This window comes from Lathyrus oleraceus, chromosome 4 (assembly GCF_024323335.1).
Source record: "Lathyrus oleraceus cultivar Zhongwan6 chromosome 4, CAAS_Psat_ZW6_1.0, whole genome shotgun sequence".
NCBI lineage: Eukaryota > Viridiplantae > Streptophyta > Magnoliopsida > Fabales > Fabaceae > Lathyrus > Lathyrus oleraceus.
The window spans coordinates 393,213,259-393,226,305 of record NC_066582.1 but is presented as its reverse complement, the minus strand read 5'-3'; the positions used below and the strand labels follow the sequence as shown (position 1 = coordinate 393,226,305).

At 33.5% G+C, this 13,047-nt stretch overlaps 2 protein-coding genes across 2 annotated transcripts; one reads left to right on the top strand and one right to left on the bottom strand.

Annotated features, from left to right (window-relative positions):
• Positions 1-4,213: 4,213 nt before the first annotated feature.
• Positions 4,214-8,862, top strand: LOC127075630 (histone-lysine N-methyltransferase, H3 lysine-9 specific SUVH1). Its single transcript, XM_051017082.1, has 3 exons — positions 4,214-4,415; positions 4,576-6,754; positions 8,446-8,862. The coding sequence occupies exon 2, from the start codon at positions 4,584-4,586 to the stop codon at positions 6,690-6,692; it is 2,109 nt and encodes a 702-aa protein (XP_050873039.1). The 5' UTR covers positions 4,214-4,415; positions 4,576-4,583; the 3' UTR covers positions 6,693-6,754; positions 8,446-8,862.
• A 98-nt stretch (positions 8,863-8,960) lies between these two features.
• Positions 8,961-12,815, bottom strand: LOC127075631 (protein ZINC INDUCED FACILITATOR-LIKE 1). The gene is made up of 17 exons (XM_051017083.1): positions 12,438-12,815; positions 12,317-12,357; positions 12,170-12,230; positions 11,980-12,082; positions 11,807-11,909; positions 11,682-11,735; positions 11,448-11,510; positions 11,126-11,175; positions 10,786-10,861; positions 10,494-10,682; positions 10,315-10,402; positions 10,142-10,227; positions 9,945-10,052; positions 9,812-9,856; positions 9,636-9,724; positions 9,463-9,506; positions 8,961-9,371 (listed from the first exon to the last, which is right to left on the bottom strand). Exons 1-17 carry the CDS (start codon positions 12,589-12,591, stop codon positions 9,259-9,261), a joined length of 1,467 nt encoding a protein of 488 aa, XP_050873040.1. The 5' UTR covers positions 12,592-12,815; the 3' UTR covers positions 8,961-9,258.
• Between the last annotated feature and the right edge of the window lie 232 nt (positions 12,816-13,047).

Below are 13,047 nucleotides of genomic sequence, written 5' to 3'. Positions count from 1 at the left end.
ATGATCATCCATGTGCTTTGGAATGCAAGAAAAGTCCAAGTGCACAAGCTTGTTCTAAGGGGGTTTGACCTAAAAGTCAACATTTTGAGATCAAAGTTCCAAGGATCACAAGTTCTTCAATTCTCAATATTTTCGAGTGCCCCTTTTTGCATATGACTCTTCTTAAAATCCTTTACAACTTCTAGTTACATTACAAGATCCAATTATGCTTGGAGGATCATCAAAAGTTTTGAGACATTATAGGTCATTTGTGGACTTTGTGAAATTTGACCTATTTTCAAGTGACTTTTTGCCAATTTTCAAAGATCATAACTTCTTCAATTTTCAACATATGAAGTTGATTCTTCTTGCACAATGTCATTTGTGATGCCATCTACAAGTTTGCTTCAAGGACTAAGGTCAAATTATGCTTGAAAGGTCATGGAATTCATTGGGACATTATAGGTCATCTTCAGCCATGAAGCATTCAAATTTTTCTAAGTTATGTAACCAGTGTTTTATGCCAACTTCAACACACCATAACTTTGTACTCAAACATCTAAATGCAACATTTCTTTGCTCACTGTAATCTTGACCATGATGTTAACACATTGCAAAAAGAATGGGATAAAAAATCCTCTTGAATAGGATGCCCCATTGAGTTGAACATGGTAACTTGGAACTGAAGAAATCACCATTGCCCGAAATTTGATCATGACTAAACTCAATTCCAAGCCAAATTAGCAAGTGTTTTTGGTCCTAAACATGTTTAATCAAATCTCCAGAAGTTAATTGACACTTAAAACGCATCATTTGACTAAGTTTTGAGGAGTTTCAAGTCATACTTTTCACACACTTGGATCAAACTCGTTTTGCATGAATTCTGCATCATTCCACACGTATTTGGATCCAATTACATTGCCTATAAATAGAGGAAGCTTTTGCATTCATTTACAAGATTTTGAGAGCCAAGAAACCCGTGCTGCAACTTGAAGTTTTTTCCAAAAATTTCAACTATCGTGTTTTGAGTTTCAGCCTGTTTCAATTCATTTTCTTGATTCTATTAGCTCTATCGACATCCTCTGAAGCTTTTAAAACAATTCCCAAGCTCTGAGACCTTCTGAAGTGTTCTAACCATATCGAACTTCATCAACTTCTGATCACCATCTGGACAAGGTAGTTTTGAGCATCATTTGAACTCAAACAAGTTACCACAATGTAGTCCTTCACTCTCTGTTGCTTTCCCCTAACTTATCTGGTTTATGAAACTTATTTGAAATTCTCTTTGCCCAGTTCACGTAAATTAATTTGAAGCATGAGATTAAATTCGGCATGAGATTTAATTTGTTTAATCTTGTGAGTTTCTGTTGGCCTTGGATCATGATGATTTTGACTTCAAGTCTCATCAAACTCAATGGATCTTGGGTGTTGATGGGGTAAAAACCCCAACCCACCAAAATGGATGATTGATTTTGATGATGACTTGATCAAATTTGTGATTCAATTTTTGTGTGACTTCTTTTGTCCCCTTTCATCTTCATCCCTTTATTTTCTTTTGATCAATTGGATGGATTGGTGTACATCTTGTTCATGATGTGTGGATTGGTGCTTGATGAACTTTCATCATTTAAAATCTACCTTCTAAGTGATCATGAATCATTTAAGGTACTTTGGATTGATGCATAAGTTTGTCCTAAGTGTCATGAAATATGGATTGAAGTAATGGACCATCCTCATAGCCTTTGTGCTTGATCATCCCCTTTCATTTTCTTTTCTTGTGTGCCATAGCTTTAGGAGGAGGATTTAAATATCATTTCTCTAGCATGTATTAACACAAACATTATTATTGACCGGTCTTAGATAGTTGTGACTTCTATATAAGTCTAATTACGATTACTTAACATAGCGCTAAATTTATCCCATAGGCAATTGCATTTTTATAAGTGAGATTGTAAGTCTCCTATTCCTCATGGTATTGTGTGAAAAATTTACTCCTTTTCCATTTGTGAGAGATAGTGGCATACTTGTTGATTTTATCCAAGTTGGAGCCCTTCTTATAAATAATGTATAAGGTTCATATTTTCATGCTTGTGAGTGAATAGTTGAGTGTTCTCCAAAAAGTGATCAAAACATCTTTTCATCTTTGATTGCTAACATCATTTACTAACAATTTACTTGTATTAACTTTTACTTCAAAGTCATTTATCTTTATGCCTTTACTTTTTATGTCATTTACTTTATATTTTATGTTTAGCATTTCATATCATATTGTTGTGTGATTATATTATTTTGTTCTTTGACCATTTAGATCTTTCTTTTGATAATATTGTAAAGAAGACACTAACAAAAACCTAAAAAAGAAGCGTGTTACTCCTAATTCATGGACTTATGATTACTATCCTTGGCATCTTTGTGGAGTTATGGACTAAGAATTAGGATCTTGACCTTTGCTTTGACACTTGTGACTTGATATCATGGAATTCATCTGACACACCTTGACTTTTGATTTCATACGTTTCATTATGTTTTGGAATATTAGAGTTTGTTGTTAAAGGATACATTGATTCAGATTATGCAAGTGATACTGACAAAAGAAAATTTACTATTGACTATGTGTTTACACTTGTAGGTAAAATGATAAGTTGGTTATCCAAATTGCTCACTATTGTAGCTATATATACTACAAAAGCACAATATATGGAAGCTATCCAAGCATGAAAGGAAGCTATTTGGATTCAAAGATTATTGGAAGAGCTCGAGCATAAACAACAAAAGATTATCATGTCCTGTGACAGTCTGAATGCCTTGCACATTGTAAGGAATTTAGTCTTTTATTCCAGGACAAAAGACATAGGAGTACAATATCATTATGTTCGAGAAGTAGTAGAAGAAGGGAGTGCGGACACGCAGAAGATTCACATTAAAGACAACCTAACATATGTTATGACAAAACTCATCAATGTTGATAAATTTATTTGGTGTAAAATCTATTGTGGCCTATCATAAAAGTAACATCATGGAATTGACAAGCTAGAAGAATTTTAAAAAAAAACAAAATTGACTTTAAGTGGGGGATAATGGTAAGTCTAACTACCGGATTGTGAACACATAAAACCAATTCGTGGGAAAGAAAATGTAAAAATTATTAAAATCTTTGGCGTGTTGATGATACAAAGAAAAGTGTGTAGGCTATTTATACTAACAATAACATTATCATCCCATAATCATTATTTCTTCTAACACTACTAAAGAGAAAATTAATATTTCTCATATAAGATTTTCTTAGCGCGCTCTTAAAAAATAATGTTGTAATTTCTTCGACATACCATAATATTTTTTTTATTGTTGTTCATGGTTTTCTACAAAAATATTGTGTCAATTCATACTCTCAAATCTTAATTTTAGTTGTATGATAATATCATTTGTGCTATCCTGTTATCCAATATTTTAGAATGTAAAAATTCAAAACATAAAAAAAAGATAAATAACTAGTTACTTGAAATTAAATCGAAGGACCATTGGAATAATTTTACTTATTTTTATAAATATATATATTTTTAATTTAACTTTAAAATGAATTTAAGTCAAATAAATCCACAAACATTTTAAATTATTAGATTTGTATTCTTTTTTATAATTAATCTCTTCTTGTTTGAATTTAATTGATATACACTAAAAATATAAATATTTTTTACACCGTCACTTAATCATAACCACCAATATATTTAAAAGATGCATAACAACTAATCTTTTGTTTTATAAATAGTTAATTAAAATACATCAATAGACTAAGATATTTATATACACAATCAATTAAAGAATTCTTTAATATCATCTTTATAAATTAATTTTTAAAAATATATTTACAATTTCTCAAGACATGATTTTATTAAAGGACAATACTTGCATAAAATTGTTTTACATTGAACTTTTTTTTATTTTAAAATCTTTAATGCCATTATATTTTTTTTTCTTTACATTTTTCCTTTTAATATGTTTTGAAAAGTTTAAAAGATATACTTATTTTTAGGGAAAAGAATCTTAAATAATTGATTTTCATAAAATAAAAATGGAATAGATGCTAATGATTTTCACAAAATAAATAAAGAGTTTAATTATAGTGTACATGTCAAATATTACACATTCATTATAAATAGTTTAAAATTTATAGATTAATTTAACAAAATATATGTTTCTCATTGGTTTGGTTCACGGTGTAATTTACGCTTCAACATCCATTTTCTCATAAAAAAATGGAAGAAAAATAATGTAATAACAACTCTTGGATGAAGAAAAAATAATAATAGTAATAATAATTCTGGAAAACTGGAAAAGACAATTGAAATCGTTACTTCTAAGAATATTTTCACTCTACGATTTCTTCTCTGTTTCTCTCCTTCTCAATTTCAAGCATCTTCAACCATATGCAACTTTCGGTGATTTTCTCATACTCTACGCCCCAAATTTCATCTATTTACTTTCTCAATCATTTTTCAAATCTCATTTATCGTAGCATTTTTCATTCCAAGAGTTACAATTGTATATTTTATGAGCAAAATATGTGAAATTTCATACGAAAAGTTTATTTTTTTATAGATATTTTGATGGAAGGCAACAACACCGTTCATGCTTCAGATTCAGTTGATAAATCTAGGATTGTAGAAGTGAAACCCTTGCGTAGTTTAGCTCCTGTATTGCCGAAAAATATTCAGTCTTGTTTTCCTGCCAAATACCCATCTGGGTTTCCTCCATTTTATTCATTTGAGAAACCCCAAGAAATTCCTCTTCCAAAAGAAGCTGAGGAAATTCCCGTTGATGCTGAGACAGCCGAGGAAATTCCTGTTGTTTCTGCGAAAGAAACGACTCGAGAAACTCCTCTTGCTGCTAAAGTGACTCCAATAAGGTTCTACAAGAGTTCGGTTGACGAAGAAGTGAATCCACGAGCAGACGGAGATGTTAATTCGTTTTCAGAAGGCTTGAACGGTGATGAATGTGTTGATAGTACACGGAAGCGAGGTACAGAGAATATACAGAATTGTAAAGAGTTTCTTAAAAGGAAGAAGAATAAGAAAACTCGGGAGGTGGCCGGTGATGGTCAAAGTTCTAATATTGGTGTTAACCCGTCTCGAAATGCGGACGGAGATCATGAATCGGTTAATCGCGTGCTCATGACATTTGATTCGATTCGAAGAAGGCTATGCCAGCTTGAGGATTCAAAGGAGCTGAATAGTTCACATGCCATCAAGCGTGCGGATCTCAGAGCAAGCAATGCTTTGACATGTAAAGGGGTTAAAACGAATTTGAGGAGAAGAGTGGGAGTGGTGCCTGGGATTGAGGTTGGGGATATTTTCTTTTTTCGAATGGAAATGTGTCTTGTGGGTTTACACGGTCAATCGATGGGTGGAATTGATTACATGAACATCAAGGACGGGTCGAAGGAGGATACTGTGGCGTTAAGTGTTGTTTCGTCAGGAGTATATGGTGATGATACGGAGGATAATGATGTTTTAGTTTATAGTGGTCAAGGTGAGAATTTCAACAAGAAAGATAAGCATGTGACTGATCAGAAGCTCCAAAGGGGTAATCTTGCTTTGGACAGAAGTGCGCAACGGCACGACGAAGTTAGAGTCATTCGGGGATTGAGAGATGCTACAAATAGAAGTGCAAAAATCTATATGTATGATGGTTTGTATAAAATCCAAGATTCTTGGATTGAAAGAGGGAAATCTGGTGGTGGTATATTTAAGTATAAGTTGGTAAGGTTACCTGGACAAAAAAGTGCTTTTGCTACTTGGAAATTGGCTCAAAAGTGGAAAGCAGGTTCTGCTTCAAGGAATGGCTTTATCCTTGCTGACCTCTCCAATGGAGTTGAAAGTATTCCAGTATCACTTGTCAATGATGTTGATGATGAAAAAGGTCCTGCCTTTTTCACTTATTTCATGTCTCTCAAAAAACCGAAACCTTTTGGTTTAGTGCAGCCTTCGTTTGGCTGCAATTGTAACAAAGCATGCATCCCTGGTGATTTGAACTGTTCTTGCATTCAAAGAAACGAAGGTGATTTTCCGTATACTGCAAATAGTATTCTAGTGAGTCGGAAGCCGCTGATTCACGAATGTGGCCCTATGTGTCGGTGTCTTCCTAACTGCAAAAATCGAGTATCGCAGACTGGTTTAAAGCAACAGATGGAAGTTTTCAAAACAAAGGATAGGGGCTGGGGGCTTCGGACACTGGATCCTATTCGTGCTGGTAGCTTTATTTGCGAATATGCAGGAGAAGTTGTTGACAGAGCTAAGGTATGTCAGAATGGTGAAGGAGATGATGATGAATATATTTTCGACACAAGCCGTATTTATCAACCATTCAAGTGGAATCATGAACCTGGCTTACTGGAAGAAGTAAGTTCAAATGTTCCGAGTGAAGATTATACTATACCATCTCCTCTCATTATAAGTGCCAGGAATGTGGGAAATGTGGGTAGATTCATGAACCATAGTTGCTCCCCGAATGTATTTTGGCAGCCGGTCTTATATGCGGAAAACAATCAATCCTTTCTCCACATTGCATTTTTTGCCCTTAAACATATTCCTCCTATGGCAGAGTTAACATATGATTATGGATTTGTCCTTGCCGGTCATGCCGAGGGTAGTAGTGCACAAAGAAGGAAAAAGAAATGCTTGTGTGGATCAGCAAAGTGCCGTGGTTTCTTTGGTTGATATTTTGTTGCAGTTGCTCACAGCTAACATGGTTCTTGGAAGCCTGTTCATGGCTAAATGAGGTCTGTGGATCTATTGCTCGTTTTCAAAGTACTTTGATATTTATATTGAATGCATACCAATTTCAAAGTTCTTTTCTATAAGCTAGTGATACGTTATTTGAAATATGCATGAATGTGATAGAAACTGGTATCTATAGTGAATGAATTAAGAAAAAGAAAACAGAAACGCTAGTACAATTCTTTGCAGAATTTGTCTAGAACAACAGTTTATATTATTGATACAGATTTAACACACTTATACATCAGAGAAAGTGATAGAATAGATATAAAGCAATTCCTATCCCAGAAATTCGAGAGTCTTGGTTTCTTCCTTCAAAGAACTTGAGAGCTTGGTCTAATAATCAGTTTCTCCTTTGCTTTCTCTATTTATTCATAAAATTATACAATTTAACTGACACAATAACTTCCCAAAACTGTCTATAACTACTATTATAAGAAGTCTAAGATAATGCTTTTCTAGGAGTATTGTATAGGTGCTTGTTATGACAATGCACCTATATATTTAAGAATGCGTAGTAAAAAAAAGGTGATCGAGAATTTGAAGATTTTTCGAATTTTTAATTCCATTCAGCTGGGCATCTAAAATCATAATGCCCCAAGTTCGCGATAGATACCATTTGAGTTCATTTCTATGATTCATTTTGTTGTTCGTGGTCATCAGTATAAGCTTTTGAGCTAAAGGTTTGTGTTTATTAATATTAACAATATTAGTATCCGTGTTACTTAAATATCGGCCGTTCTGCTTCCCGCTCCCATTCCGTTCCATTTTTAGAGATGGCCGAGCTGTGCCGCTATCCAAGATTGATAACATAGGCAAAACCTTAAATTCTACCAAACGACCCTTAATTGGTATACTAGAAGTAAGGTGCAGTGTATACAATGCAAGTTTAGCAATACATGCTAGCTTTGACTTAAAGTTAAAAGTCGAAGAATGAAGATCATGCTACACCAAAAGTTATACGGTTAGGTACATTTGATATGTATAAGAAAAAGATGTAGGTCATAATCAAGTTAGCTGATGAAATGAAGATATGTTTTGGGTGTTATTTGTGATAGAAAGGTGCCTATTAAGCTCAGAGATGAGAATGTTGTGGTGGATGAATGAGAAATATGAGATAAAGTTTAGTAATAAATGTGATAGATAGACAATAGGAGTAGCACTTGTGACTATTAAAACGATGATACGTTTTCTAGAGACGATTTGACCATTTAAGGTAGATAAGATATGGAAAAAAATGCTAAGAACGGATAAAATTGACTGAGTTCTGAAAAGACCAAGATTCTCTCCAACATGCACCCTTCTCCAACTGTAGAGGATCCCATTGCGTTCAGAATGACCCAAGTGAAACTTTGGTATTACATGTGCACCGTGCTATAGTGAGGAAACGAGTAAGTTGTTATTGTTGTTCATGTGCTATTGGCATTTGTTTTGGAAGGGTGCAGCTTCCAATGCTAATTGATGTTTTCTCTGTTGTCTTCATGTAAAATATTTTAACGGAGCACATCAAAATCTTATAGAACATGCTTTAAGATCATGCATGGATCTCACACATATGTTCACATGTATGCAAATGTTTATGCTTATCATTATCTACCAACTGAGTTGAGATTCTCTTCAGTTAAAAGAAATTTTCTATCCCATTATGGCTAATTTCTTGAAGTTTTACATGTGCATACTCTTTATTTGACAGATGAGGAAATTCAATGTCAAGCAAGAGCCAGATTCAGCTTCGAGGCTCCAACTTAGTGTGCGCTACTTCCAAATATCACTCTGAAGGGTAGGTTTTATTTATTCAAAATTATTCACGTTGGTCTACGGGCATTGCTATTTCTTGGCTCTGACTTGGATTATCCTGCCATATTCCTAATTTTAAGAGCAAAATTTTGGTGAGTTATTGCCCCTGAGCGCTTGACAATATCATCGACATGCAGATCTTTATCTTGGATTGTTGTAATGTAGTAATTAGTGTTGACGTTGATTAGAAGGCTAATATTGCATTTTACATCTGGGATTATAGAAACTAATTTGTTAAACCATGCTGTGTATCATATTTCTGTATCTATTGATCTGGTGATTTGTTTTGTTTACATGAAAATATATTCATACATGAGCTATGTAACTTATATATAGAATTTAACTATATAATCCCACATGAAATTTAATTCTCATTAACATAGTTGAAACAAATTTATAAAGGTCATAAAATAGAAAACCAGAAAGGCAATGAAGATTTTATAGTGATGTCACTTTCAGCTTGAGAATCATGATTCCAAAAGAGAATCACAAACTCCAGCTTTTCTATTTCCTTACAAGTTACAACTATCCTTCTATTGTTTTCCTTTTTATTTTCATTCTTATGCAATTCTTTTCACTTGCTTTTATACATTTAATTGCTACTAACAATTTAGAAACGAAGAACAAGACTAATGATGCATTTAAATGCCATCAGTGTCCTCAATAATGACCCATTGAGATTGCATAACTCTAGCAAAGTTGTCTACTATCAATGTAACTGATCTGAAAGTGTTTTCTTCTTTTCACCAAGGAATGGTTTGAACATCATAAGTATTCCAATTCCTTCAACCACATTCAAAAAGAAAAATACCACATGGCTGCCTGCAATTAAATGTGCAATTGTAAGCTACCAAGTAATACATCTAGCTAACACACAGAAAACTCTTTCGGTATGAAATGTTGAGGATCATACCTGGGAGAAAAGAAGCATCAGTGCGCTTTTGTGACCAAGTTAGTCTGTGTTGACCAAGATCATAAGAAGAAAATTACATATGAACTTTATGTTAACTCTCCAAATATCTAAATAAAATATCTAAATAAAGTAACTAGAAATTGTGGAAGAAATTACGGTAAAATCAAACTCACATTGTACCACCTGCGGCAGGTCCAATAGCTTTGAATAGAGACATAGCTGTCATAGATATACCATTAGCTGCCCCTCTTTGGTCTTGTTCCTGTTTTTCAAAGCAACAATTTCATCAAAAACTAATATCAAACAACTTTTTCTGTAGAAACAATTTTTTTTAATGAAATACACTTACCACTGCTCTATTTTGTATAAGGAATAAACTTGTTGTAATTGTCACCTGTAAGTCCATCAAAAGGAATACCAGTCAGTGAAATTTGTAATAGAAATAGATAACCTTTTGTCACCAAATTTAGAAATGAACTTACAGCTATAATATTCTTGAGGATGGAAGCAATACTAATGAATATGTATAATGTTATGCCTGACAACATTGCTATAAAGGGGTAACTTTGCAAAAGTGGTATTGAAAATATCTGCGTATAAAACATAACATAATTCAAATGACAAGAAAAATGCAGAATTTTAGTAATTGGCACAATAAGATGAAACTGACGAAACTAACCCCTGTGATTCTGGCGATTCCAACAGGTCCACAAGCTTTTTCCATATACTGGTATAGGGTTAGTTGGTAGATCACAAGTGCTAGACCTGAAAATTCCAGAAGTTAGTAAAAGTACAAAAAAGGTCTATTATGTAATAATAGGAATACAAATTGTTAAAGGTCTAAAAATGCACCTGAAATTGCAAGAACATTACCAACATCATCAGTTGAGAAGTTCATACCTCCTAGACTTGGAGGACTAACACACCACAAAGAGAAAACCTAAAGAAAACAGATAAAAGAAGCATGAGATTTCGAAAAAAAACCATATATCTAATTAAATTCATTTTAACTTTATGAATTTGAAATTTACCTCTTGATAAGCAATATCATGAAGTGAGAAGACACAGTAAGCAATTATAGATGACATTAAGGGCCAATTCATGAAGAGGCTTTCATTCTTCTGGACTGTTTTTTCTTTGTCAACATTGTTGCTTCCGTTTTCTAAAGCTTCAGCATCATCTGTGGACACATTGTTACCGTTGTGCTTGTGAAGTGTTTCCTGCATGCAGTTTAAAGTATTTTATTGAGGTAGAAACTTTACATTATGAAACGACAGCACAAAAGTGTTGAAAAGAAAATCCATAAAAAGCAAAGATATGTACCGGAATCCACAAGCAGGCAATAACTACTATCAATGAAACCGCAGATATTATAAAGCTTGGCAAGGAGTAAGGATACCTAAGCCAATAGAAACACAAGATCAGAGTCGAGCCAAAGTTAAATACTTAGCGTGTATTAGAGAATATTTTCTGTTTCCATATTCTGGTTTTAAAAAGTTATTTACAGTATCGTTTGTAATATTTGAAGAGAGGAACCGAAACAGAAACAAAATGACAGATTTGTAATTAAAAGTGAAAACCGAAAACGAAAATAGAAAACATTTTCGAAATCCAAACAGAACCTTTTATTAATAAAGTGAAAATGTGGGGAAAATTCACTTACTTATCCCAAAAGGAACCCTTTGGAAATATATGTGGGTATTTCTCAGCTGGCTGCAAGAAGAAAATATGAGAGTGATAGTTAAAAGAATAATAATATTATGCGCATGTATAAGCTTTTTGGAAAAACTGTCTTCTAATAGTTTGATATAGTTTAAAATTTCGAACCGATATACCAAACCAATAATCATGGTTTAGTTTGGTTCTAGGTAATTTGAAATGGTTCGGTTCGGGTGACCTTTTATTATGGCTCAGCTTGATCGGTTTTCTGACCGAACCGTAACATGAACATCCCTACTTGAGAAAGCAAAGAATAAATATGGTACCTGAGCCAAATAGCCTCCCAATGCTGGTCCAATGATTAAACCTGTTCCCCAAGCTACACTCACCTGAAACAATATATCACACTTAGAATCATTATGATGGAGTTCATTATTATTAAGAGCTCATATTGTACAGATTTTTAAATTGTAGTTGTAATGCAGTTGCAAAGACATATAAAATACAGACTTAATCGCAGTTGCAGACCGTTTTTATAGTATATAACTGGTGAGACATACCGTTGAGAGTCCAAGAGCTTGATGTTCTTCTCGAAAAATTTCAGTAGCATAAGCCTATTGCATAGAGGAGTTTTGTCAAATACCTGGTGCAGTAGATGAAAACAAAAATTAAAAACTTGTAGTACCTTCGTCGGTCCAATTGCACCATTCAAACATCCGAGAAGAAATCTTGTGATAACCGCCATCCAAAAACTCGTACTAATGCCAAATAGCGTGTTGAAAATGACACTGAAATCAAGCAAGCATTAGTGATTACAGAAAACAACACATTCATATGCAACAGAAAACATCTACTTACACTGCAAAAACGCCGATAACCATGACAGGTTTTCGACCATATCGATCAGAAACCATTCCCCATAATACAGATGTTAAAGTTCTTCCAAGCATGAATGATGATCCTACAACATTATCATCCATCATAAGCGAACCGAAACATCTTCTAATAAAGACTTCAAATATAAAAGAAATAATAAAAATAATCTTACCTACATAACCAGCATAATAACTAATATCAGCCTCAGATTTCGCAATTTTAAAATCCCTAATCTGAAGAAGAAAAAAAACGTTGCATCATTGAGAATTATACTATGTGTTTGGCCACTTCCAAGAATTACAATATACAGTAAACTCACCATGAAATACAGGAATGGAAAGAGTGATGATGCAGGAAGTGCTAAACATGAGAAAACACAGAGATCAGAGAAGAACTAAGCACTGAAAAGTGTTGGAATCGGAAAAATGAAAATTGGTTACTTGAAGATAACACCACCATCCAAATGATGAGAAGATTTGTAACAGATACACCTTGATTAAGCTCTTTTGCTCGTTCAACTTTACAACCAGGACAATCCTGATAGTAATGGCGATTCTTCTTCAACAATGGCTCTCTCATATGATCCACACTCATGTTTCTTTTCTTTTTCTCTATATCAGTTTTTGATTTACGTGTAACATGCAGAAGAAGATTAGTTAGAGAAAGAGCTTTTATCACTAGTTTCTTTTTGAATTTCTAACAAGTGAAAAATAACTGGTTGAGCAGATATTTATAGAGTTTCATGAGAGAATCTTGGAGTTCAGTCAATAACTGAATGTGAGTTTTGATTACTAAAATTTAAAGTCAGTTTTGATTTTTTTCTTCTAAAATTTAAAGTCGATATATTTCCTACTTATTTTAGGAACTAAAATCAGTTTTGGTTACTAATATAGTAAATTAATGTACCCGTGACGGCCAAGCAAAAATGGGGACAGCATGCGTTATTGGCGTGCTTGTACGTTGTGGTGGGGTAGTGTCCCTTGTATAGTAGAATCTTTCAAGAATATAAATTTATTCCACGTTTTTATAGTGTTTTTTTTTCTAAGAAAG